This window comes from Dipodomys merriami, unplaced genomic scaffold (assembly GCF_024711535.1).
Source record: "Dipodomys merriami isolate MVZ:Mamm:240054 unplaced genomic scaffold, mDipMer1.0.p SCAF_3, whole genome shotgun sequence".
In the NCBI taxonomy this organism is placed as follows: Eukaryota; Metazoa; Chordata; class Mammalia; order Rodentia; family Heteromyidae; genus Dipodomys; species Dipodomys merriami.
The window spans coordinates 112,771,195-112,794,079 of NW_027204492.1; the positions used below are offsets into that span (position 1 = coordinate 112,771,195).

The following is a 22,885-nucleotide window of genomic DNA, read 5'->3' on the forward strand; positions in this document are numbered from 1 at the left end:
GATGTCTCCCCAAGACTTATTCTTCATGTGAGATTCAGCCTGTCCTCATATAGGTGAATTTGGGCTTTCAAGCTCATTCTCTCCCCTTCCTATACCAGCTCTCAGGTCACAACCAGTACTGAGAAAACTCAGCTTTTTAAAATCTACTATGTCAGAAGCTTTCTTTTGATTAACTCAAGAAGATATGATATTACTTTGATTTTTGGCAGATCAGAAAAGGCTCAGAAAAACTGCTAAATTCATCTAGTTATTTTAACATCACCATCATTGTTATTATTTGTGCTGATACTGGGTTAAACTCAGAGCCTGGGTACTGTTCTTGAGCTATTTTGCTCAAGACTGGTACTCGCCACTTGAGCCACAGCTCCACTTCTGGCTTTTTGGCGGTTAATTGGAAATAAGAATCTCATGTTCTTTCTAGCCCAAGCTGGTATGGAACTGTGATTTGTGCTCTGTATTTGCCATTTGGGAAAGGTTTTTTTTTTTTTTTTTTTTTTTTTTGTCATCGAGTCAGCCTTTTCTTCACTATACTCTCTGCAGAGTGTAGGCCGAATCCTGGTTTAAAAGGGTAGCAGTAAGTGCTGTATATCACCCTGAAACAAAGTTCTACATCGTTTCAAGATCCATTATGCTTGTTTAAAAAAATAGCACATTCTTCTATTCTTCTTTTTTTTTTCTATTCTTCTATTTAGCTCTTCCTGGCATCACTGGACTTATTTTCTGATAAAGTTTCTACTAGTACCTTAAGTTATTCCTTGATTTGATTTTTGAAGCTAGGCTTTACCTTTTTTTTGTTTTGTTTTTTGGTCAGTCATAGGGCTTGAACTCTGGGCTTGGGTGCTGTCCCTGCGCTCTTCAGCATAAGGCAAGCGCTCTACCACTTGAGCCACAGTGCCACTTCTGGATTTTTCTGAGCACTTTATTGGAGATAAGAGTCTCACGGACTTTCCTGCCCGGGCTGGCTTTGAACTATGATGCTTAGATCTCAGCCTTCTGAGTAGCTAGGATAATAGGCATGAGCCACTGTCATCTAACTATATTACTTTTCTTATAAAAGCAGAATATCTAAGATTTCAGTGGCTCTCATGTATAATCCTGGCTAGTAAGGTGATTGAGATCTGAGGAACATGGGTCAAAGCCAGCCCTAGCAGGAAAGTCCATGAGACTCATCTCCAATTAACTCGTTAAAAAACTAGAAGTGGAGCTGTGGCTCAAGTAGTAGAGTGCCAGATTTGAGTGAAAAAGCTCAGGGACAGTGTTCAGGCCCTGAGTTCAAGCATAGTACCAGCACACACTCAAAAAAGTACATTTTTTAAAAAAAATCAATTATATAAAAGTAAGGGCAATAAAGGAAAACAAGCTTGCAGGTGGGGGGGGGGGGACTGGAAAGAAAGGCTTAGCAGTCTGTAGCAAAGGTTACTACTGCATAAAACCAGAGAGAGCAGGAAAGGCTCCCCCTAACTTTTGAGTCTGAGACATTAAGAAAGAAGGGTTGTGACACACTTTCCTTCTTTTTCCCTTAGGTGGGGAAAGAACCTGGCATACAGCAAACACTAAATAAATGAAGGATGGTACCAATACCCGAGTGCTTCTTTTCATTATACATTGACATCAGTGTGCTTCTATTAAAATCAGAAGCACCAGATTGTGGCAAATCTCTGCTGAAATAAAGGAGTCATTAATTAAATGTCAAGGAACAAATAAGCAAGGGTGACATTTGAGCTAGCTGGTAGGAGAGGGAGAGGTGGAAAAAGATAGGGTGTGAATGGTTCTTAAGGGAGATTATTAATTTATATCTGAAAATAGCAATAGGGCTTACCTGATATGTTTTCACTGTAATACTGACTTCCACATAACCTTTTGCTGTCTATTCTTGATACAGAAAATACAATAATAATTTTCCCCAAATGATGAAAATTTATGTATTCAGCCCCATGCTATAGGAATCATTGAAAACAAAATCTTTTATAATAGCCTTCTGATTTTTTTTTTTACTGGTTAATGAAAGATAAGAGTCTCTCATACTTTTCTGCCTTTGAAGCAGGCTTCAAACCTTGGTCCTCAGATCTCAGCCTCTTGAGTGGCTAGGATTACAGGCATGAGCCACTAGTGCCCAGCAGTATGTACGTTTTAATAACAGATTAATCTCCACTTGATACCCAGGAAGGCTAAACTTTGACAGCATTGAAACATAAAGGCAAACGTCCACATTTCTTGATAGTGTATTTATTATCATGATAGTGAAAATAGAAAAGTATGAGTATTCCACAAATAATCTTTTTTTAAAATTTTATTCTCTTGTAAAGATGCTGTACAAAGGGGTTACAGTTCCATGAGTAAGGTAATGAATACATTTCTTTCTGAGCATTGTTACCTCCTTGTTTCAACAAGTAATTTTTTAATTCTTCATCTGTACACATGATTTGCACCTTCACTGCACTGCAATCTGGAAACATACTTCTACTAGAGGCTAGAAACAATTACACTGACAGCAGCACAAAGAAAATGACCTATATTTTAAGCATTTTTTGTTTGAAAACCATTTGTTCTCAATTTCAAACACTGTTGTTTCCTACATTGTCCATTTCTAGCTAATATAATAATGCAACAGAACATTACTAAGAACTAGCTAAATTATCTTGGGCCTTGCTACTTTCCTTAGAAAGAACGAATGTGTCGGCCAACATTTATATCATTCTGATCATGCTCCTAATTTCTCCTTCAAGGCTTGTCTTTTTCTCGAAGTGGTTCAATGGAAGACAGGAGCTGCTGAAATGTGGGACGCTTTTCTGGAAGCTGAAAAAGAAAAAGCCATTGTTTTAGATGACAATCGTAATGATTAGAAATAAACATACCTAAAACTTTTCTAATTCAGTTTCAATCCAATGTATTTTGAAATGTGGAAGTCCCACAAACATTTCTGCTAAGATTAGGAACACAGGAAGGATGGTGGATATCACTACTGCTCTTAATATTATACAGAAGTTGGTTTGCGAAGGTGGCTCAGTGGTAGAGCGCTTGCCTTGCATGCCTGAAGCCCTGGGTTCAATTCCTCAGCACCACATAAGCAAAAAGAAAAAAGCCAGAAGTGGCGCTGTGGCTTGCCTTGAGCTGAAGGGCGCAGGGATAGCGCCCAGGCCCAGAGTTCAAGCCCACGACCGACAAAAAAAAAAAGATTAAAATGCCATTAACCATATCAAAATATAAGGAAGAAGCTGGGGGGGGATAGTGGAAACTGCTAACAGATTTATGGCTCAGATGAAGTATTAGCATCCCTAATTCAGAAAGTGATCTTTAATATATGGTAGGAAAAGGAGAATTATGGTTTTTAGAAAGATAGGCACATGGCTTAAAACAGGCAGAAATCTTTTTCTCTGGGTGTTTCTAATTTGGATGCATAATTAAAAGCTGCTTGATGTTTTTCAGCTGCAGTGTGTGTGTGTGTGTGTGTGTGTGTGTGTGTGTGTGTGTGTGTGTGTGTGTGTGTGTGTGTGTGTGTGTGTGTGTGTGTGTGTGTGTGTGTGTGTGTGTGTGTTGTGAAGACTGAGGGTAGAGGTGGAGCCCGATGTTTAGTGGAGCCTCATACCTGATATCTCCTAGTAGTTCTATGAGGACGATGGATACTTTGCAGATGTATCCTGTATAACATTAGCTCCATGACTTCTCCATAAAACAGCCTTAGCTTCGACCTGCATTGGATGCTGTCTTTCAGTGTATGGAACGCTCAGGAGGTCATGATGGGATAGTGTCCTTTTTGTGTTCTCTACATGTGGTTAAAAACTTCCATTACACATTTTCTCCTTGAGGAGAGAATCTACAGTTTCATGATGAAGAACAAGGACCTTGGCATTAGCCACACTGCCTCTTACTAGTTGTGTGACCTTCGGCAAGTCACTTAGTCTTCCTAGGCCGCTCTCTCTTGTTACTTCTTGTGATGATAGTCGTGCATAGCCTCCCCACTGTGTGCTTGCTGATGAACTACTGTTTACAGATTTCCTAGAGTGTGCTGGACATAAGGTGTTCAATAAATGACAGGCATGCACATTGTTTCTTTTAGATCACAAATGCTGGAAGACAGGGTCCCAGAACAGTCCCACCTGTTCTTAGCAGGTGCTTTCCCTCACAAAAGCGTTGCACCTGTGGTGCTGCAGTGACTGCCATAGGGTATCTAGGACCCTTTTAGAACACTCAGGGCCATACTTGCCTCATGCCAGCAGCTGTACATGATCTGATAGATGGTGTCCGATGCTAGTTGTGGCCGGTATAGTCTGTGGCCCTGGGAGACCTTTACAACCACCTGTGAGTTGTCGTACAAGTCATAGGGCTGCTTCCCCAGGCTGAACACTTCCCACATCAGGATCCCTGCACCACCGATGGGAAGCCAACAGACAAAAAAGAAAGAACCAATGTTAGATGTGCGAGGGCTTAGCTGGGTGCCCAGTGGCTCATGCCTGTAATCCTAGGGGCTTAGGAGGCTGAGATCTAAGTGTCTTGGTTTAAAGCCAACCTGGGCAGACAAATGTGTGAAACTCATCTCCAGCTAACCGCCAAAAATTGGAGGTGGAGGTGTGGCTCAAGTGGTAGAGTGCTAGCCTTGAGTGAAATGGACAAGCAAGAGTGTGAGGGAAGAAAAAGGAGGAGGAAGAGAAAGAACAAGGAAGAAAACAGAAAGAGGAGGAGGAGGAGGAGGTAGAGGAAGAGAAGGAGGAGGAGGAAGAAGAAGAATGAGGGAGGAGAAAAGGAAGAGGAAAAGAAGGAAGAAGAGGAAAAAGGAGGAGAAGGAAGAGGAGGAGAGGGAAGAAGAAGAAAGAAATTGTACGAGGGTTTGTGAGATGAACTTTACATCCTGGCTTCAGAAGAAAATGGATCCTAATGATCAAAGCTACAGGATCTCCCCTTTGATGAGTGAACAGGAAGTGTGTCTGTGCTTGGTTTTTGGGGTTTTAGGTCCCTTGAAGCTTACCCAGGGCACTGTGGACTCTGGGATTAGAAACCCCTGAGTTATTATCATGGTGGTCAAGAGAGTGGCATCTGAGACCAGTCAGATATGGCCTTTGAAGCTGAGTTCTGCTACTTACAACTTGAGTAAATTCCTCCACATCTCTCACTGTCAGGTTCCCCAACATAGCCACAACATAGACTTCTCATGAAAGTTTGCCAGAGGGATTCATGGGGATGGTGGGTGAGGAGAGCAGAGGGCAATGGGATGAATATGGTTCAAGTACATTCCTCGCATGCATGCCAACAACTCACTCGAAATGGTCAAAAAATGAATGGACTGAATTGAGGAAGGGAGATAAGAAAGAATAATAGGATGATTTGAATCAAAGCACATCATATGCATGAGTGGAAAGATCATAACGAAAACTCTTTGTACAATTAATATACATACATTTACAAAAAAAAGAGTGCCAGGATGTTTTAAGTGCTGTCTGAATGGTGCAAGAAAAGAGAATTTCAACAAGTTTAAATCTTGGACAATCTGAAATATATGCAAGGAAGGAAACTGTTCCAGATTCATAACTTCAAACTTTCTCTGCTTTTAAGGTTACATATTTTAGGCAAAAACATTTATAATAACAAGCTATCTTATTTTTTGGCCTTGTGTTTTACTAGGTAGGAGCTGTCCCCTCTGAGTCATGCCTCCAGCCCATGTAATAAAGCAATCTTACAAGGTCTGTGACTTCTTTAAACTTTTTAAGAAGCACATATTCCAAAACAACTATCCCAATGTTGCTTTCATGTTTTCTCTTTGGAAGGTTGTGCACTTATTCTAAGGTTAACAGTCTTGTTTGAAATAACCATAGCGCTCTTTTCTGGGAATTGCTTTCAGAGTCCCTTTAACACCCTTATTGGAGACAAATTGTACAAGAATGGATTGATTGCTTGTAAACAGCCAGAAAAACACCTGGAACCAGGTTATGTTGTATAAGATGAATAATCAAGTTGTGTAATACTGTTATTTCATCAAAAGAAACTGTAATTATTGAATGAGAGCTCTCATTTTTAAAAATATTTATGATGATCAACTGAGATATGAGTATTAAGAGTTACTTTTAATACAGTTAAAAAAAGCCAGGTGTCAGTGGCTCATGCTTGTAATCCTAGCTACTCAGGAGGCTGAGATGAGAGGACTGCAGTTCGAATCCAGCCCAGGCTGGATTCTTATCTCCAATTAACCACTCAAAAACCAGAAGTGGAGCTGTGACTCAAGTGGAAGAGCACTAGCCTTAAGCATGAAGAGGCTCAGGAACAGTGCCAATACCCTGAGTTCAAGCCTCACAACTGACCAAAAAAGAAAAAAGAGTACCTTTGACAACAAGGTACACATTTTAACTTATTCAAAAATGACATCAGTTAGTTACCGAAGTGTTATTTTTTCAAATTTCACTTTCTGCGCACACGTGTTCATTTTTACAATGAACAATGATGCTTTTCCAAAAAGGACAGCCATTTTTAAAAATTGTGTTGCATAGAAAAATAAATGGCTACATTTTCCTTTTTTTCAAGTTGTCACAGTTGTCAAGCAGTAAATCAAACTATAGCTATTAAGTAAGACAAGCATGAAATAGGTATCTGTCATTTTTAATATATTTTGAATGTTGATAATTTGGATTACTTATCCTGGATCGATGCATCACACAGTGATTGAAAATAGTTCTGAAAGTTTCATTTTATACCCCCCTTAAAATCTGCAGACCTACAATTTAGAATTGTTTCCCTTTGTCATGCTGTGACTCAAAATACACCTTTACTCTTTATAAGTTGATTATCTCAATTTCTTCTTATAGTTATGGAAAGCTTAATAGCATAGAACTTAAAAAAATATAGTGGGAGACTGGAGAAAGTGGCTCACATTTATAATCTTTGTTACATGGGAGGTAAAGGTAGAGGCTCATGGTCCAAGGCTGTCTCTGTCAAAAATGTGAGACCCTATCTGAAAAAAAATAAAGCAGAAAAGGGCTGAAGTATGACTTAAGTGGTAGAGTGCTTTAAGTTCTAGTATGATTTAAAAAAAGTACCAATTCATGTCTTATGTTTACATTAGGAAGACCCAAAGAATTGGCCCATTCATAAAGGAATAACTGTAATAGTTATTTTATACAGACAATAATGACTTAATTCACAGTCCTTCCGAATTTTTAAAATGTCAAGCAAATGTAGATGTAGTTTTAAACATAACCCTCTGACACTGAATGTGGTGGTGTATACCCCTAGTACCAGCCCTTGGGAAGTGGAGGCAGGAGGACCAAGAATTCAGGATGATGGGCTGGGCGCCAGTGGCTCACACCTTTAATCCTAGCTATTCAGGAGGCTGAGATCTGAGGATCGCAGTTCAAAGCCAGCCTGGGGAAGGAAACTCCATGAGACTCCTATCACCAATGAACCACCAGAAAACTGGAAGTGGTGCTGTGGCTCAAGTGGTAGAGCACTATCCTTGAGCTGAAGGGCTGAGGGCCAGCACCCAGGCCCAGAGTTCAAGTCCCATGACTGACAAAAAAAAAAAAAAAAAGAATTCAGGATGAGCCTAGAATACAGTCTATAAAAAAATTGTTTGACATCTACACTGGAAAAGCTTTGATATTGTGAGAAAATGCCAACAGGGTACAAATTATCTAACTAGTGGAAGACATCTTCACACTTGACCGAAGAAAGTAAATCATTTCTACTTATCTTCTATCAGATGTATCATTTCATAAACGCTCAGGGCCCTTTTCAAACTGGGCGGCACTGATCAAGGTACATTGAACTCATAGCCTCACTTAAGGAATTGCAACTTCTTTGTCCAACTACTTAACAATCAAAACCAATGGATGTTGCTGCTCTTGTGGTTTCCTGTTGTGGAAGCTGGGTTATGAAACAGTGCTGGGACACAGTGGCCACTTCCTTACCGAATGCCCATACATCTGACTTGCTGCTGTATTTGAAGTAATGAAACACCTCTGGAGCTGACCACTTGACTGGAAACTTTGTTCCTACCGAGCTGACATACTGGTCATCGAGAACATATCTGTAGGGGAAAGCATTAACACAGACATGAAGCGACCTGGCAATGCAGAAATGCTGGCCATTCTTGCCACTTTTGGTGGTATGGGCTGGTGAAGCGCATAGAGCCATCCAGACTTTCAGCTCACTGCTTTGGTTTTCTGGATCTTTTGCTTTCTTCTCATTGTGTCACATTAGCCACAGACTACTTACGATTTATAAGCATTTAGGAAAATTAACTGACTACTGGTGGCAAGTGGCTCGCATCTGAAAAACCCAAGCTACTCAGGAGACAGATCTGAGAATCAGGCTTTGAAGCCAGCCCAGGAAGGAAAGTTGATGAGACTCTTATCTTCAATGAACTACCAAAAAACCAGAAGAGCTGTGGTTCAAGTGGAAAAGTGTGAGCCTTGGGTGAATGAGTTAGAGGAGAGTTCCCAGGCTCTTGAACTAAGCTTCACTATCAGCCTGGAGAAAAAGATCCATATTTTCTTGTATTGTATTTTATTTTTTGTGGTGGTTGGCATGGAATCCAGTGCCTCACATGTGTTAGGCAAATGTTCTATGACTGAGCTCAGCCAGGGCCCTGTGCTTTCTGATCTACTTTTTTCTATGTATGCAATTTGGGCAAAATTGGGTTTCTGTTGAACTGAGATTTGCTTTCATTTTTGTTTTAATAGCAGATAATGAACATTTTCTTAGGTAGTTCTATTTTCTACTCCAGCATCATGTTTAATGATGAATATTCCCTATTATGGATTAACAGAACTTATAAGAGCATCTAAATTATTTCTAATCTGCTGTTATAAATTAGGATGAAAAATATCTTAGGGAGATGATAAGGCCATAACAATATAATATCAAGGGTATTCACTAAACCTTTATTTATAACAATAATAAAATGGAAGCAACGCCAATGTCACCATATTAATGAGTAAATACATATAGTACTAAGCATCTATTAGAAATGACATAACTCTATGTTTGCCAAAATAAAAAGCTGTTTACTATATGGTTATATGTAGAAACAAATATGTCTAATGTAGTTCCATTTTGGGAGAAGCAAACAGTAAAAGTATGTATAGGGGTGTGTGTGTGTGTGTGTGTGTGTGTGTGTGTGTGTGTGTGTGTGTGTGTGTGTGTGTGTGTGTGTGTGTGTGTGTGTTTATGTCCTGTATACTGAAAATGATGGGAAAGAGTCAGGGGCAAATTCTCCTTTTTACCTTATGTACTACTGCTATCTTTCTTAAAACATGTGCAAATTATTTCTATAAGTAAAGAGGGGGAGAAAACCATATATTTATCTACAAAAATAATAAAATGAAAATTACAGAAATCAAAATTTTAAGTAGGAAAACTGCATACCAAAATGTGTTAGAGTTCTCTACTATAATTTTTCTTTTGTCATTCATGGGGCTTGAACTCGGAGCGTGGGCGCTGCCTGTGAGCTCTTTTTGTTCAAAGCTAACACTCTAGCACTTCTGAGAATTTTTTTAAACAGGAAGATTATTGACTTACCTTGTCATTCCAAAGTCAGAGACTTTCACAGAGAGATCACTGTCCACCAAGCAGTTCCGAGCAGCCTTTGGAAACAAAACAAAATCATCAAGTGGTAAAAATGATCAAGACTCTCCTGAACTGAGAGTCAGACATTTCCATCTTTCTGTCAGCAGAATTCTCAGCAAAATCTAAGGTTGCCTACTACACTACCTGCTCTGATGTTGTCTCTTGGAATTTTCAAGTTTTCCAAATGAAAAGGGTTCCCAGCAGGATTTTCACCCATGTTTCCATTCTCCCCATCTTCTGTTCTTCAAGTGTAATCTGTGCACTGGCAGGTGCTTTGAGAGTAGAAATGCTGTTCCAGTGACTTAGGGAATGTACTTGCCTAATGCGTGTGACATGTTTGCTGTTGAATACAAGCTAATCCCACATGCAATTCTGCCTCCAAACCCAAATTCAGCACCCCAAACACAGCCACAAGGATCATTTCCTTCCTTCATTTTATATGTTCAGTTATTGTACCGAAATGATTGCTTTAACACCAAGCCCTCCCAAAGGAACCATCAAGTTGCTTTAATAAAGTGTGGAGAAACACTAAGCTGGCCCAAGTCTTTCCTTTCCCTCTATTTGTCACACCACACCACAGCGAGCTCTGCCCACCTTGATGAGTTATGCTCCTCTTCCAGTTTGTTTCATTTGTCAAATATGTTCTTCTAAAATTGTGTTTTGTATTATACAAGTTACAAATGAGTATACCAAAGTAAATGGGCCTGCCTTGCCCATCCCCCTGCTGGTCTGGTCCCTGTACACAGGGACTGAGGGAGGATCACTTCCTTCCTTTTCCTTGACCTTCCAATGTTGTAGCTTACCAGGTCCCGGTGAATGAACTGGTGACTCTCCAAGAAGGCCATGCCTTCACAGACATCATAACACATTTCTAAGAGCTGAGAGGGTTCTAATCCTTTTCCATGACTCTTCAGGTAATTAAGCAAGCAGCCATTGGTTATATATTCAGTCACTATGTATATGGGGTATTTCTTGGAACACACTCCATAGAATTTAACCAGCTTAGGATGGTCGAGTTTCCTGGAAAGAACAGATTTGCAAAGTTTGGTACTGTGCACTCCATTTTTCAGATACCCTGAAAAGGAAACACTCTTGGATTTCCAGATATTTTTGTTTGATTTACTTTCCACCTTCTAGTTAGACATAGAAAGGGAGTAGAAAGTTTAGGATCTTATTTTGGGAAGACAATAGCTTTTCAAAGCAAAACCAAACCAAAACCCTACTTTATATTAGCCAATGGCAACGCTGGAAGCAGGAATTTAGTAGTTTGCATTCACCTTTCCTACAGAGAAACAGGTAGCATCATTGAAAAAAAAATATGCCAGAATAGGGAGGAGGTAGGTAAAATGAAAATAGCTGCCATTTTCTGGAAATAAGGTTAAGAATGATTTTTCTTTCTGTCTTACAAAATAACGTCTTACATGATTTTAAAATAAATCTGTGTTACCCAGCACTGTTCTCCTCAAAAGGAAGGCCTGTGGTAGGACAAATATCCATCGCCCAATAAAACTTGTTCACTTCCTAGAAAGCTCCTCATGGAGCATCATTTTGTGGGACCATGATGTCAGTGGTACTCCCCACAGCACAAACAGTTGGTTTAACAATTTCTTTCGGGGCTTAATATGTTCTCCTTCTGGTACAGATTGACAGCTTTGTCCATGATTAGGTGAGTTTGTTAATGACCTTTCTTATTGGAAAGGTGATGTACAGAGGGGTAACAGTTACATAAGTAAGTTAATCAGTACATTTCTTTTTGAACAGTGTTATCCTTCCCCTCAGTTAATGACCTTCAAAGATTCTTTATAAATACCAGCTCCGTGATAATAAAAAAGTAATAAAATAAAATAAAAAGTGTGCTATAATATTATGCCAAAACTAACAGGTTATCCCGTTCAGCCAAGAGAAATATTGCCAGATTTTTTTTCTGTCCTGGAAAAGAAGGATACCAATGGTCCCCACTCGAATTTTAAGATAGTCTAATTGACAAGGTTCTACTCTGATAAGTGATGTGCAGATATCAGCACAAAATGAAAACAATGCAAGACTCTTAGTTTTAAAACAATTAGCTATTTCAAAATGGCAACAGCATGGGACAAAAACAAAGCACAGAGAACTTCTAAAAATGTGCAGATTGCATGCCTGTGAAACCAGCCCTGTCACATAACAATCCCTACTTTCAAATGCTTCTGGAATTATGGTAAAAAGGTGCGCTCTCAGTTCCTGACACATTTGCTCTTCATAAAGAGATGACTAAGGAAATGGACACTAGAATATCTCCTTGGCTTTGCATTTCTTCCTTGTCAGTTCTACAACCTTGGCAGCTCTGGATAAGTTTTTTTTTTAACATTGCTGTGTTTCAATTTTCTGTAAAGCATATGTAACAATTGTACATCTCTCATAAATTTCTTATGCGAATCAATCAAATTACTTCTCATACAGTGCTTGGAAAAATGCTTAAGTAAAGTACTTTGAAAGTGCTTTAAACATACATCAGGCTAGTATTTGCAATTTCAACACTCTGAATGAAGTTCTTCTATGAGACTATTTTTCATACTATGCTGACTGTTTCTCCAAATGCAGTGAGTCTGAGGAGCTTCCAAACATGCGGAACTTTTAGTACTGGAACCAGGAAAATCCCTGGAAAACCTCCTGGGTAGTTGATCATTATGTAATATGTGATTCACACATTGACCAGAGAGGGTGAATTCATACAGCTCGCTCTCCCTCCCTCCCTCCCTCCCTCCCTCCTCTCTCTCTCTCTCTCTCTCTCTCTCTCTCTCTCTCTCTCTCTCTCTCTCTCTCTCTCTCTCTCTCTCTCCCTCTCTTTCTCTCTTTCTCTCTCTCCCTCTCTCCTCCCTCTCTCTCCCTCTTTCAATCTCTCTCTCTCTCACCGATTGCCCAGAAGAGGGAGAACCATGCAGACAAGACATGTATGTATAAATCACAGACATGAATGCAGAGAGAGAGATAGATAGATAGATAGATAGAGAGAGAGAGAGAGAGAGAGAGAGAGAGAGAGAGAGAGAGAGAGAGAGAGAGAGAGAGAGAGAGAGAGAGAGAATCTAGAATCCTGTGTCCATATACTACTGAGGCCTCTCCCAGAGCCTCTACAGACCCCTGTTGGGTGTATCTCTTCAAGGATAAATCATGATATGTAGTAGAAACCATCATCTAACAGTTGTTTGTGGGAGACATGGAGGGGACTTGGATGTATTGGATACAGTCTGCACATAATTACTAAAGAGCTTTGTAGTGCAGAATGGAGCTATGGATGGGAAGAGAAGGGGCAAGGGTAGAGACTGGAGGGTCACAGTCTACAGGCTGGTTTCTCAATAGAGTTGTGAGAATTGTAAATCTGAATATGACTTTTTGGGTCTTTATCAAGTTATAGTTATCCAAGTAGGAGCAGAGAATTACTTTGATTTAATGGTTTATTTCCTTAACTCACAACTTCTAAATACCTGTGATCAATTGGACTCTTGAACCAGGTCTTACAAATGCACACTCACAGGGACATGATACATTATACAGGACTCTAGACATTCACACGCTGAGGCCAAAGATGAGATGCAAGGGAGCGGCTGAGCAAGGCGCAATAGCTATATGCAGATGCTCATAGAAAATGCTATTATATGACATGAACTACAAGAAAAGGAAACATGTTTTTTTTAGTTGCTATTGTTGCTGTTTTTGTTTTCCTTTCCTTTTGTCTTTTCCCTTTGTCTTTGGGAGTGTAAAGGGGGGGGCACAGAAAAAGTATAACAAAGAATGAACAAATACAACAGTGGGCCTTACTAGACACTATGTGGAAAACGAACTGAATATCTTGTGACTGGAGACAGGAGGGAAAAACGGAGAGAGAGCAATGGAAGGCGAGACATGGTTCAAAAAGAATTGTGCTCATTACTCATTACCTGATTCATGTAACTATAACCCCTCTGTATAACAACTCTACAATAACCATGTAAAATGGTTTTATAAAACAAATGCTAGGAGACGGATGCCGCTGGCTCACGCCTGTAATCCTAGCTAGTCAGGAGGCTGAGATCTGAGGATCAAGGTTCAAAGCCAACCCGGGCAATGAACCACTCAGAAAACCGGAAGTGGTGCTGAGGCTCAAGTGGTAGAGCGCTAGCCTTGAGCTGAAGAGTGCAGGGACAGTGCCCAGGCCCAGAGTTCTAGCCCCATGACAGAAAAAAAAAAAAAAAAAAAGTACGATCAGACCTATTCGTACTAATGCTCTCCCATGGTGATCCTCAAACCACCATTCCTCAGGAAAAACTTACATCATGGTCTGAGCTTCCTGGAAGAATTCATCTTCGGACATGGAGCCTTCCTTGATCATCTTAACGGCCACATCGTACTGTCCCTTCCACTTGCCCAGCTGGACCACTCCGAACTGGCCACTTCCCAGTTCCTTCAATAGGGCAATTTCTTCTCTTTTCAGTTCCCAGATTCCTAGAAAGGCAAGGAATCCACTCTTAAGGATGATCAGAGAAAGCCTTAATACTAACGGTTTCTCAGTGAATGTGATTTTTCACAATGACTATATGAAGAACAACACAGCTTTTTAAGTTTAGAGCAAAAAAAAACCCCTCATCAATGAGGAAGTGGGGGTGTGGCTCAAGCCTCAGTACAGGCACCAAAAAACCCCACAAAAATAATCCATGTTGTGGTCTTATGACTATATAAATGCAGGAAATACTGCTCTCAAAGCAGTCCCAGTTTATCAACAAGAAGGCTCAGAAGCACATGGTCAGCCAGAGGCATCTCAGAGAAAGCCCATGCCAAAATATGCTCAGCGCAAATACAGGGCAAAGACAAACTGGTAAAATCCTGTTAAATTCCCTTATAAAACAAACTAAACCATGATCTTGGTGGATGTTATTCTCTCAAACGCGTGAAGTTTGAAAGGTAGCTCCACTGACCAGGCATAGAATCTAGGAACATAAAGGCTAGGCAAAAGAGTGTGAGAAGTCAATGGTAGGATCTAATAAGTCAGACAATGATTTTTTGTAATACTGGGGGAGATGAGAGAATTAGGTGTTCAGAAACATTTTGCAAGCAAATGAAGAAATACATTAGGGTTGAAGCCTTCCGTGGTCTAATCTGAACAGGGACCTCCTTTCACTCTTACATTATTACTTTTTGTCCATTGTGGGGTTTGAACTCAGGGCCTGGGTGCTGTCCCTGAGCTTCCTTTTGCTCAAGGCTAGCGCTCTACCACTTGAGCTACAACACCACTTCTGGTTTTCTGGTGATTAATTGGAGATAAGAGTCTCACAGACTTTCCTATATGCACTGGCTTTGAACCACAAATCCTCAGATCTCAGCCTCCTGAGTAGCTAGGATTACAGGCGTGAGCCACCAGTACCTAGTTAACCATATGTATTTAAACTAAAAATGGGTGAGATATAGAGTTTAAGAGGTCAAATATATGTCCATACCACTTCCCAGGGACACAGAGACGGGAACCTTGTTGGCCTTGGTTGACACCGGGTGGCGCAATCGCGTGATCATGCCTGCAATGGAAGCAGGGCGTTAGAAGCACATCAGCTGTCATCTCATGTCCCACTACATAGCTTCACCCATCCTTTCTTCAGAGCAGTTGGCAAGGCAGTTTCGGATGCTTTGATGCAGAAAGAGAACCCATTCAGATTGTGTTTGTCCTGTAGTTGTGTTCCTTTGATTGACTTGTCTAATTAAGTAAATGCAAAATTAAAGTCAAGAGTAAACCACTTTATATCCAGGGTTCCTGGTGGCTCACACCTGTAACCCTGGAGGATCACAGATTGAAGCTAGTCCAGTAGTTTCTATCTCCAAAATAACCAACATACTGGTTGAGCACCCACCAGCCATGAACAAACAAGCTGAATGTGAGGCTATGAGTTCAAACCCTAGTACTAGCACAAAAGAAAGAAAAGAAAAACTCATTTTATGTGAGTAACCTCCCCCCAACAGTTTCTTGATCCATTTGTCCACTGAGGGGCATCTGGGATGATTCCAGATTTTTGCTGTGGTGAACAGGGCTGCGATAAACATGGTAGTGCTGATGGCTTATATTGGAACACTGTGCTCTATTGCATAAATGCCCAGGATTGGATTTCTGGGTCATAAACTAGTTCTATGTTGATTTTTTTCTTTCTATATTTTTACTAGCCAATCAGGAAAATTTTAAAAGAATAATAATACCAGTGTTGGTACCACTGATGAGATAAAAGAAAGCCATTTGGCAATTTCTAAATTTTAAATATTCTTAGTTTTTGTCTTGCAGATAACATATCTAAGAATTGACTATAGAAGCACTTAACTAGATTGCAAAGCTATAGATGTAGGAATGTGCAATGAAATGTTGTAATGGGAAGATCTGAGACATGATGCAGCTGTTAATGAATACAGTGCTAGGGAGACAAATGATGGAGTAACTCTACATTCGATTTAAGAAGTACATATTTAGATAGAAAGACTTCTAAGACATGCTGAATAAAGTAAGCTGAACAGTATATGCAGAATGAGTTTTTTCCCACAAAACTGTAGCATAACATGTTTATTTACATATAGTGATTAATAAATGATAGTACAGGTATACAAAAATCTGCCATAATTGACACCAACTTGCTCAAGGAGCTTATCAATCCAATTTTTCTATATGTGAATCTTATAATCAACTTTTTTTTTTTTTTTTTTTTTTTTTTTTTTTGCTGGTCATGGGGCCTGAACTCTGGGCTTGGGCGCTGTCCCTCAGCTCTTCAGCTCAAAGCTAGCGCTCTATCACTTGAGCCACAGCGCCACTTCTGGCTTTTTCTGCTTATGTGGTGCTGAGGAATCGAACCCAGGGCCTCATGAAGGCGAGGCAAGCACTCTACTACTGAACCACCTTCCCAGCCCAATCAACTTGTTTTTAGGTGGGAAAAACTATAATAACTTTACAAAGAGAATCTAGCTTTTCAGGCACATAACTCACTCAGCTTCTTTCTAACATTATGAAGTGTGATGTTGTATTTCAATGAGTATAAAAGTTACAGCAACCAAAGGGCCGAATGTCCCTCCCCCACGGTATAACCCCTGTTTTCACTGTATTTGATGTTGTTATAATTTGTGAAGGGGAAGGGAAAAAACAAATTGTTTAAAAAGGGATACAGGTGGACCCATTGCAACAATGAGATGTACAGTCCTTATGTTGAAAACGAACTTTACAACTTTGGTGGTGGGGGGAGGAGGGTTGGGTGAGGGGGCGGGGGGAGGATGGGATGGGAAGGGGAAACAAAGGAGGAGGCTACAATGCTTGATAAGAAATGTACTCATTATCTTGCCCATGTAATTGTAACCCCTCTTATCTTGCCCATGTAATTGTAACCCCTCTGTACAGTATTTTCACAATTTAAAAAAAAAAAAGAAAAGAAAAGGGCCGAAGTATGGAGGTTCATTGAAAAGGCTAAACATAAAACTTCCCTATGACCCAGCAATCCCACTCCTGGACATTTACCCAAATTATCACAAACAAAGCCACACTAAAGCCACCAGCACAACCATGTTCACAACTATGCAGTATTATTTACCATACCTAAGAGATGCAACCAAACTAGATGCCCCTCAGAAGATGAATGGATCAAGAAAATGTGGTATATATACACAATGGAATTCTATGCCTCCATCAGAAAGAATGATATCACCCCATTTGTAAGGAAATAGAAAGACTTGGAGAAAAAATCATATTAAGTGAAGTAAGCCAGACCCAAAGAAACATAAGCTCCATAGTTTCCCTCATTTGTAATACTTAGTATAAGTCTAGGATAGCCCTAGCAGAGGATCACAATAGCTCAATAGCTATGTACACATGACCATATAAAATGATGCTAATCAAAATGAACTCCAAGATGTGGAAACAAGAGGTTTTTTTTTTGTTGTTGTTGTTGACCTTATTGTCATCAATGTACTGTATCAAGTTAGTTTTTTTTCTTTTTTTTTCTTTTTCCCTTTGCTTTATCCCCAGTAGTCACTGTTTTTGATTCTGGTACCCCGTGTCTTATACATACGTTTATCTGATTTGGGGAAGGGAAGGGGAATCACGAAATGGTGAAACAAGGACAAAGGGTGAACCAAATGCAACAGCGATACTCACAAGACACTAGGTTGGAAATGAACTGCACAACTTCAGAGGAGGGGGCGGGGATGGATAGTGAGAGAAAACCAAAGGAGTGGGTAACAATGTTCAATAAGAAATGTACTCATTACTTACTCATGTAACTGTAACCCCTCTGCACAACACCTTTACAACAAAATAAAATTAAATTAAAAAGAGCATCTTTCCTACTTTCTTGTTCCACATATAATTAAAAATATTACTTAGTAGTAGTCAAAAGAACTGATATTTATCAACAAGTAACTATAAAACAGTAACTGAAATAAGCTACCTGCTGAGTTGTGCTGATGGTAGTGAATAAGCTTTGGAATCGAGTCAAAGCAGTAGTTTTCTGCCAGGTAGAGTTTATTGTCAGCATTGGTATGCACGTGGTAATGTTTGACGGTTCCTTTTTTATCACTAGTAAGGAAAAGGAATGTTAGAATATTTTAATAAGCAATTGAAACTTGGTTAAAATAGTTAAATAGTCATTTGTGGAATGAATATTAAAATATTTTAATAAACAATCAAAACTTGATTAAATAATTGGTTCAATAATTATTTGGGCTGCATCTGCAAAATTTGGAGAGAAAACTCAGGGAAGATTTCTCAGTCTTGCCATCTGGTATTTTACTGGAAGTATCCATGACAACTGATAGTTATGGACAGGATCTCCTTCTGAGCTCAGCATACCTTTGGGCATACACAAAGTCCATGCTTAATCTAAATTCCAGCTTTTAGACTCATTTTTCCTTAGCACGTATAACATAGAATTTTCTTTTGATGATTGAGAAGATCAACATTTTTCAGATTCATTTGTGTTTGAACAAATAAGCTCTTTTTAAAGTTAATAACGGATATAAAATGAGGAAAGCAGATGTAATTAGGTAGTGGGAATTCTCATGCAGATCATGGATACAAGGCTCTTTTAGGAATAGAACATGCAAGACAAAGTGGATAGGCATGTTTTTAATATCTCACATGAAGTTGTACCTTTTGCATAGAAAGCATTTCATTTTACCCAGCACTTGTAGAAGATAGGGTGAGTTGATGTACATTGATTTATGCTAATCAGGAATAGTTAGAATCCAATTGTTTTAGTTTTCTTTTAACAATTATCTTTAGTTGTACAAGGCATTTCATTTTGACCTTGTCTTAAAGTTGAGTATGGTATGGTGGTCAAGAACTGGACTTTGAGCAGTGACTCATGCCTGTAAGCCTTGCTACTTAGAAGGCTGAAAACTGGAGGATTGAATTTCAAAGCCAAGTAGGGCAGAAAAGTCCTGGAAAGTCCAATTAGCCAGCAAAAATCTGGGCTGGAGAGGTGGGTCAAGTGATAGAGAGCCAATCAAGCAAGAATGAGGCCCTGAGTTCAAGCCCTAGTACCAGAAATTAAAAGAAAAGAACTGGGTTTTGAATATACTTCTACTGCTTTCTACCCATTTCTTTCAGTTATAATAAAGCTTGGCTGAGATTATGTGTATGCATAAATGTGTGTGTGTGTGTGTGTGTGTGTGTGTGTGTGTGTGTGTGTGTTGGTGTGTTGGCATAGAGCAGGTAGAATGACTCCTTCCTCATAGCAGCGTCAAGAAAATCATTGCTATTATTTTCTTAAGAGCAACAACAATCGTTATTGCTATTATTTTATTACGTGCTTACTATGTGCCAGGCAGTGTTCTGATCCAATAGATATATTATTTCATTTCATCCATAGAACATCATAAGTATTATTATGCCTCCATTTTAAATATCATAAAGCTCTGAAATGGTAGAGCCAGTATTCAAATCTATAAGGCTCCTTTGCTCGTGTTTTCTTTGTATGTGTAGGCCTAACTGGAAGGGAATTACCTATGAATATTACTAAATGCCAACTGAGATGTGTTATGTTTGTGCTCTTTACCACTGACCAGGGTGGGTAGCAGGAGAATAACCTCTTGAAAGTAGAGGAGGTAAAAAAAAGCAACTCAAATAACCACATTCCACAGAAATACTTTGATCCCAAACTCTAGAGTATAAAAATGGTGTCTTATCTCAAAATGACTAAGTGACTAGCCTATGCATACAATACAGGGAGGAGGATTAAAGAAACACCCACATTATACTTACTTTATGGCCTTACTAAATAAGGACACAGTGTACATTCCCACCTGGCTGGAATTTCTAACCATAAATGCTCCTTCTTTTCCCTGAAAAGGAAAATGGTCTTCATTACTTTTGAAACTCATTTTTCATGTAAGCAATGGGAAAAGAAATACTTTAGATGCCCTCTAAATGTTATGGAGGGCATACCTTACCCAACAGTAGGCACAAAAGGGCCTGGAGTTTAGCTTTCCTCCTCTTCTCACCCAGGTTTTCTTTCTTTCTTTCTTTCTTTCTTTCTTTCTTTCTTTCTTTCTTTCTTTCTTTCTTTTTTCTTTCCTTCCATTCTTTCTTTCTTTCCTTCCTTCCATTCTTTCCTTCCTTCTTTCCTTCCTTCCTTCCTTCCCTCTTTCTTTCCTTCTTTTTCTCCCTCCCTCCCTCCCTCCATTCTTTCCCCCTCCTTTCCTCCTTTCTCTTCTCCTCTTCCTCCTCTCTCTCCCTCTCCCTCCTTCCCTCCTTCCCTCCATTCCTCTTTCCCTCCCTCCTCCTCTCTATTTCTAGCTATGTGTCTTTATCTCTCATATGGAAGATAAACCTCAAGGCCTTGCATATATTGTATATGTTAAGCAAGTACTGTACTATTGTGTCCTCAGTCTACTCCATATCTCTATGTATCTGTGTATTTCAGCTTTTCCTCCCCAGTTAATTTCTTCTCTTTCTGATAATTATCTCTCTTCCACTTATTAAAGTTTAATGTTCCCATGTTTTAACAAATCAAATTCAAAATGACATACCACCATATTATGTTCTTGATTTTTTTTTAGAAAATCAAAGATGTAAAAGAAATCATTTGTTAAAGTTCTACACTTATCCTGTTTTTCCCCTCAGTGAATGTGCTAATTCTAACCATATCTGGAGTCAGAAAGAGCATGGCTGTTCTTTCCATGTGACGTGTGGACTATGGATGTGTCAACATGCCATGATGTCATCACGTTCTCCCTAGCTTCTCTCAAAGGAATTGGTTTGTTGAATGTTTTTATTAGACTAAACTATGTCAAAAACACCTTTTGTTCTGGTTCCAAAGCATTTGCTTTTGGTTTAACATTCAGCAACAAAATGAGGTAAATTTATTCCCTCATGCTTGTCAGCTCAGATTTTGGTGCTAAAAGCAGTGACAGAGTGGCGGTCCATGGCTAGCTACACTGATGATTCTCAATCAATTATTTTTCTTGGGCTGGGAATGCAGCTTTGTGGGAGGGGGCATGCTTAATAGGCACTAAGCCTTGGGTTCGAATCCTTAGCATGGCAAAAACAAAACAAAACAAATCTTCCCTCTTAATTGTGTCACTGGGTAATCTCCTCCCACATTGACTTTGCAGGGACATGTGACTTACTATGACCAAGGGACATTAGCAAACGACAAAAGCAGAGATTCATTACAGGACTTGTCTTCTTTGACCACTGTCCTTCTGTGAGGTGGCCTACGTTATAGACATGAGGAGGCTGCTTGCAGAAGAACTGTGGCACTCAGTAAATGCATTAGCCTAATGCAGCCACAAGAGTGAGCCTAAGGAACACACGTACTTGGCCCAGCTGACTCACAAATTTGCAAGACATCATATAGATAATTCTAAGTCATTAAATTTTGGGATGATTTATTATGTAGTACTAGATAATGGATACAGAAGAACTGGATAGCCATGAGAGACCTAATAACTCAAAGGTTGGAAAATTAACACCATGACAAATTGATTGGATAATTAGCAACAGTGTTTCCTTAAAAGTTTCATTCACTTCTGGGCTACATCATGGAAAGAAATTCTTGGACCTTTGACTATGATTTACTAATAGGATATAGTTTAGCATGGAGGGGGTGGGGAAAGAGGGAGAGAGAGAGAGAGAGAGAGAGAGAGAGAGAGAGAGAGAGAGAGAGAGAGAGAGAGAGAGAGAGAGAGAGAGAGAGAGAGAGAGAGAGAGAGAGAGAGAGAGAGATTATTTACCTTTTGTCTCAGTAACTGCTCAGATTGTGACCTGGAGATGTTACCTGCAAACCAGCTGGAAAAGAATTCTGGATTTGAGAATCAATACTTTTAAAATCGCATCACAAAGCACTGATACTTTTAATCCATGAAGTATTAGCCTAAATCAGTGGTTTTCAAACCTGAATGTTTCAGAGAATAGCCTGAGCCTGAGGATATATATATATATATATATATATATATATATATATATATATATATATATATATATATATCAGGATTTTGAGGCTCTACCAGCTAATTCTGCTTCTGGGCCAGGACCTACATATGTCAAGCTTTAAGCAGGCTGGTATTTAGGAACCTCTGGCTTTTTTTTTCTAGGAGATATATGTTATCCTACAGTTCACCATTTTGAATGAAGGCTGCAGATTGGACAAATGAAGGCTATTCTAATTAGAATGTTAAGGTTGCAAAGTAAACATTCTTATTTTTGAACTCTATCATTTTTCTCTTCTTTCTTTTGCGGTGATACTGGAGTTTAAACTCAAGCCTTCATACTCACTATGTAAGTAATCTATCAACTTGAGTCACTGTATGAGCCTTGAATTTTTTTTAACAATCTGATAGAAGCATTCTTTACATCAACTACTTTCAAAGCCAATTTTGAATTTGTGAATGATTTTCAGGATCACAATAGATAAACATCGAGGATATTAGGTCAAGAGAAATTCCATTGTACTGAGAAAAAGATGATATGAGAAAGCTAAGAACAACTTTTTAAAATAATCTTTAAATATTACCCTATTAACTAACTTAGCCAAGAACATAGTGTCTCATCTTCTTTGTGGAGCTAAAGAGTCAGGAGCTAGTTCTTATGTGAGGTCAGCAAGGTTTGTGGTCTTGTGCCTTTACCTAAAATATCATACTAAGAACATAAGGGTATGAGGTAGAATGGGACATGATTTCAGGGGGTCAGGGGAACCTCATGGCTAGAAGACAACACTTGAGGCAGAAGGAAATGCAGACAAGGACACTGAGGACAAAAGGGAAGAAATGTAGAAGAAAAACAAAGGCAGAAGGCTTCTTAGAACTTGGCAGGAATGGATGAAAAGTAGTTGTAAAGTCTCTGTATAGTTGAAGCAGAGGATAGTTT

The 22,885-nt window shown here is 39.3% G+C and overlaps 1 protein-coding gene across 2 annotated transcripts in view; it reads right to left on the minus strand.

The window, feature by feature from the left end:
• Positions 1-2,257: 2,257 nt before the first annotated feature.
• Bmx (BMX non-receptor tyrosine kinase) overlaps positions 2,258-22,885 on the minus strand; it is a 47,064-nt gene continuing 26,436 nt past the window's right edge. For both annotated transcript variants that reach the window (XM_070040834.1, XM_070040833.1), the window contains exons 10-19: positions 21,754-21,808; positions 19,781-19,860; positions 17,967-18,094; positions 15,000-15,074; positions 13,839-14,010; positions 10,356-10,572; positions 9,505-9,569; positions 7,893-8,011; positions 4,205-4,362; positions 2,258-2,796 (exon numbers count right to left, since the gene is read on the minus strand). In XM_070040834.1, coding sequence (XP_069896935.1) covers positions 2,722-2,796; positions 4,205-4,362; positions 7,893-8,011; positions 9,505-9,569; positions 10,356-10,572; positions 13,839-14,010; positions 15,000-15,074; positions 17,967-18,094; positions 19,781-19,860; positions 21,754-21,808 — 1,144 coding nt within the window. In that variant the 3' untranslated portion in view covers positions 2,258-2,721. The remainder of the gene's footprint in view (positions 2,797-4,204; positions 4,363-7,892; positions 8,012-9,504; positions 9,570-10,355; positions 10,573-13,838; positions 14,011-14,999; positions 15,075-17,966; positions 18,095-19,780; positions 19,861-21,753; positions 21,809-22,885) is intronic.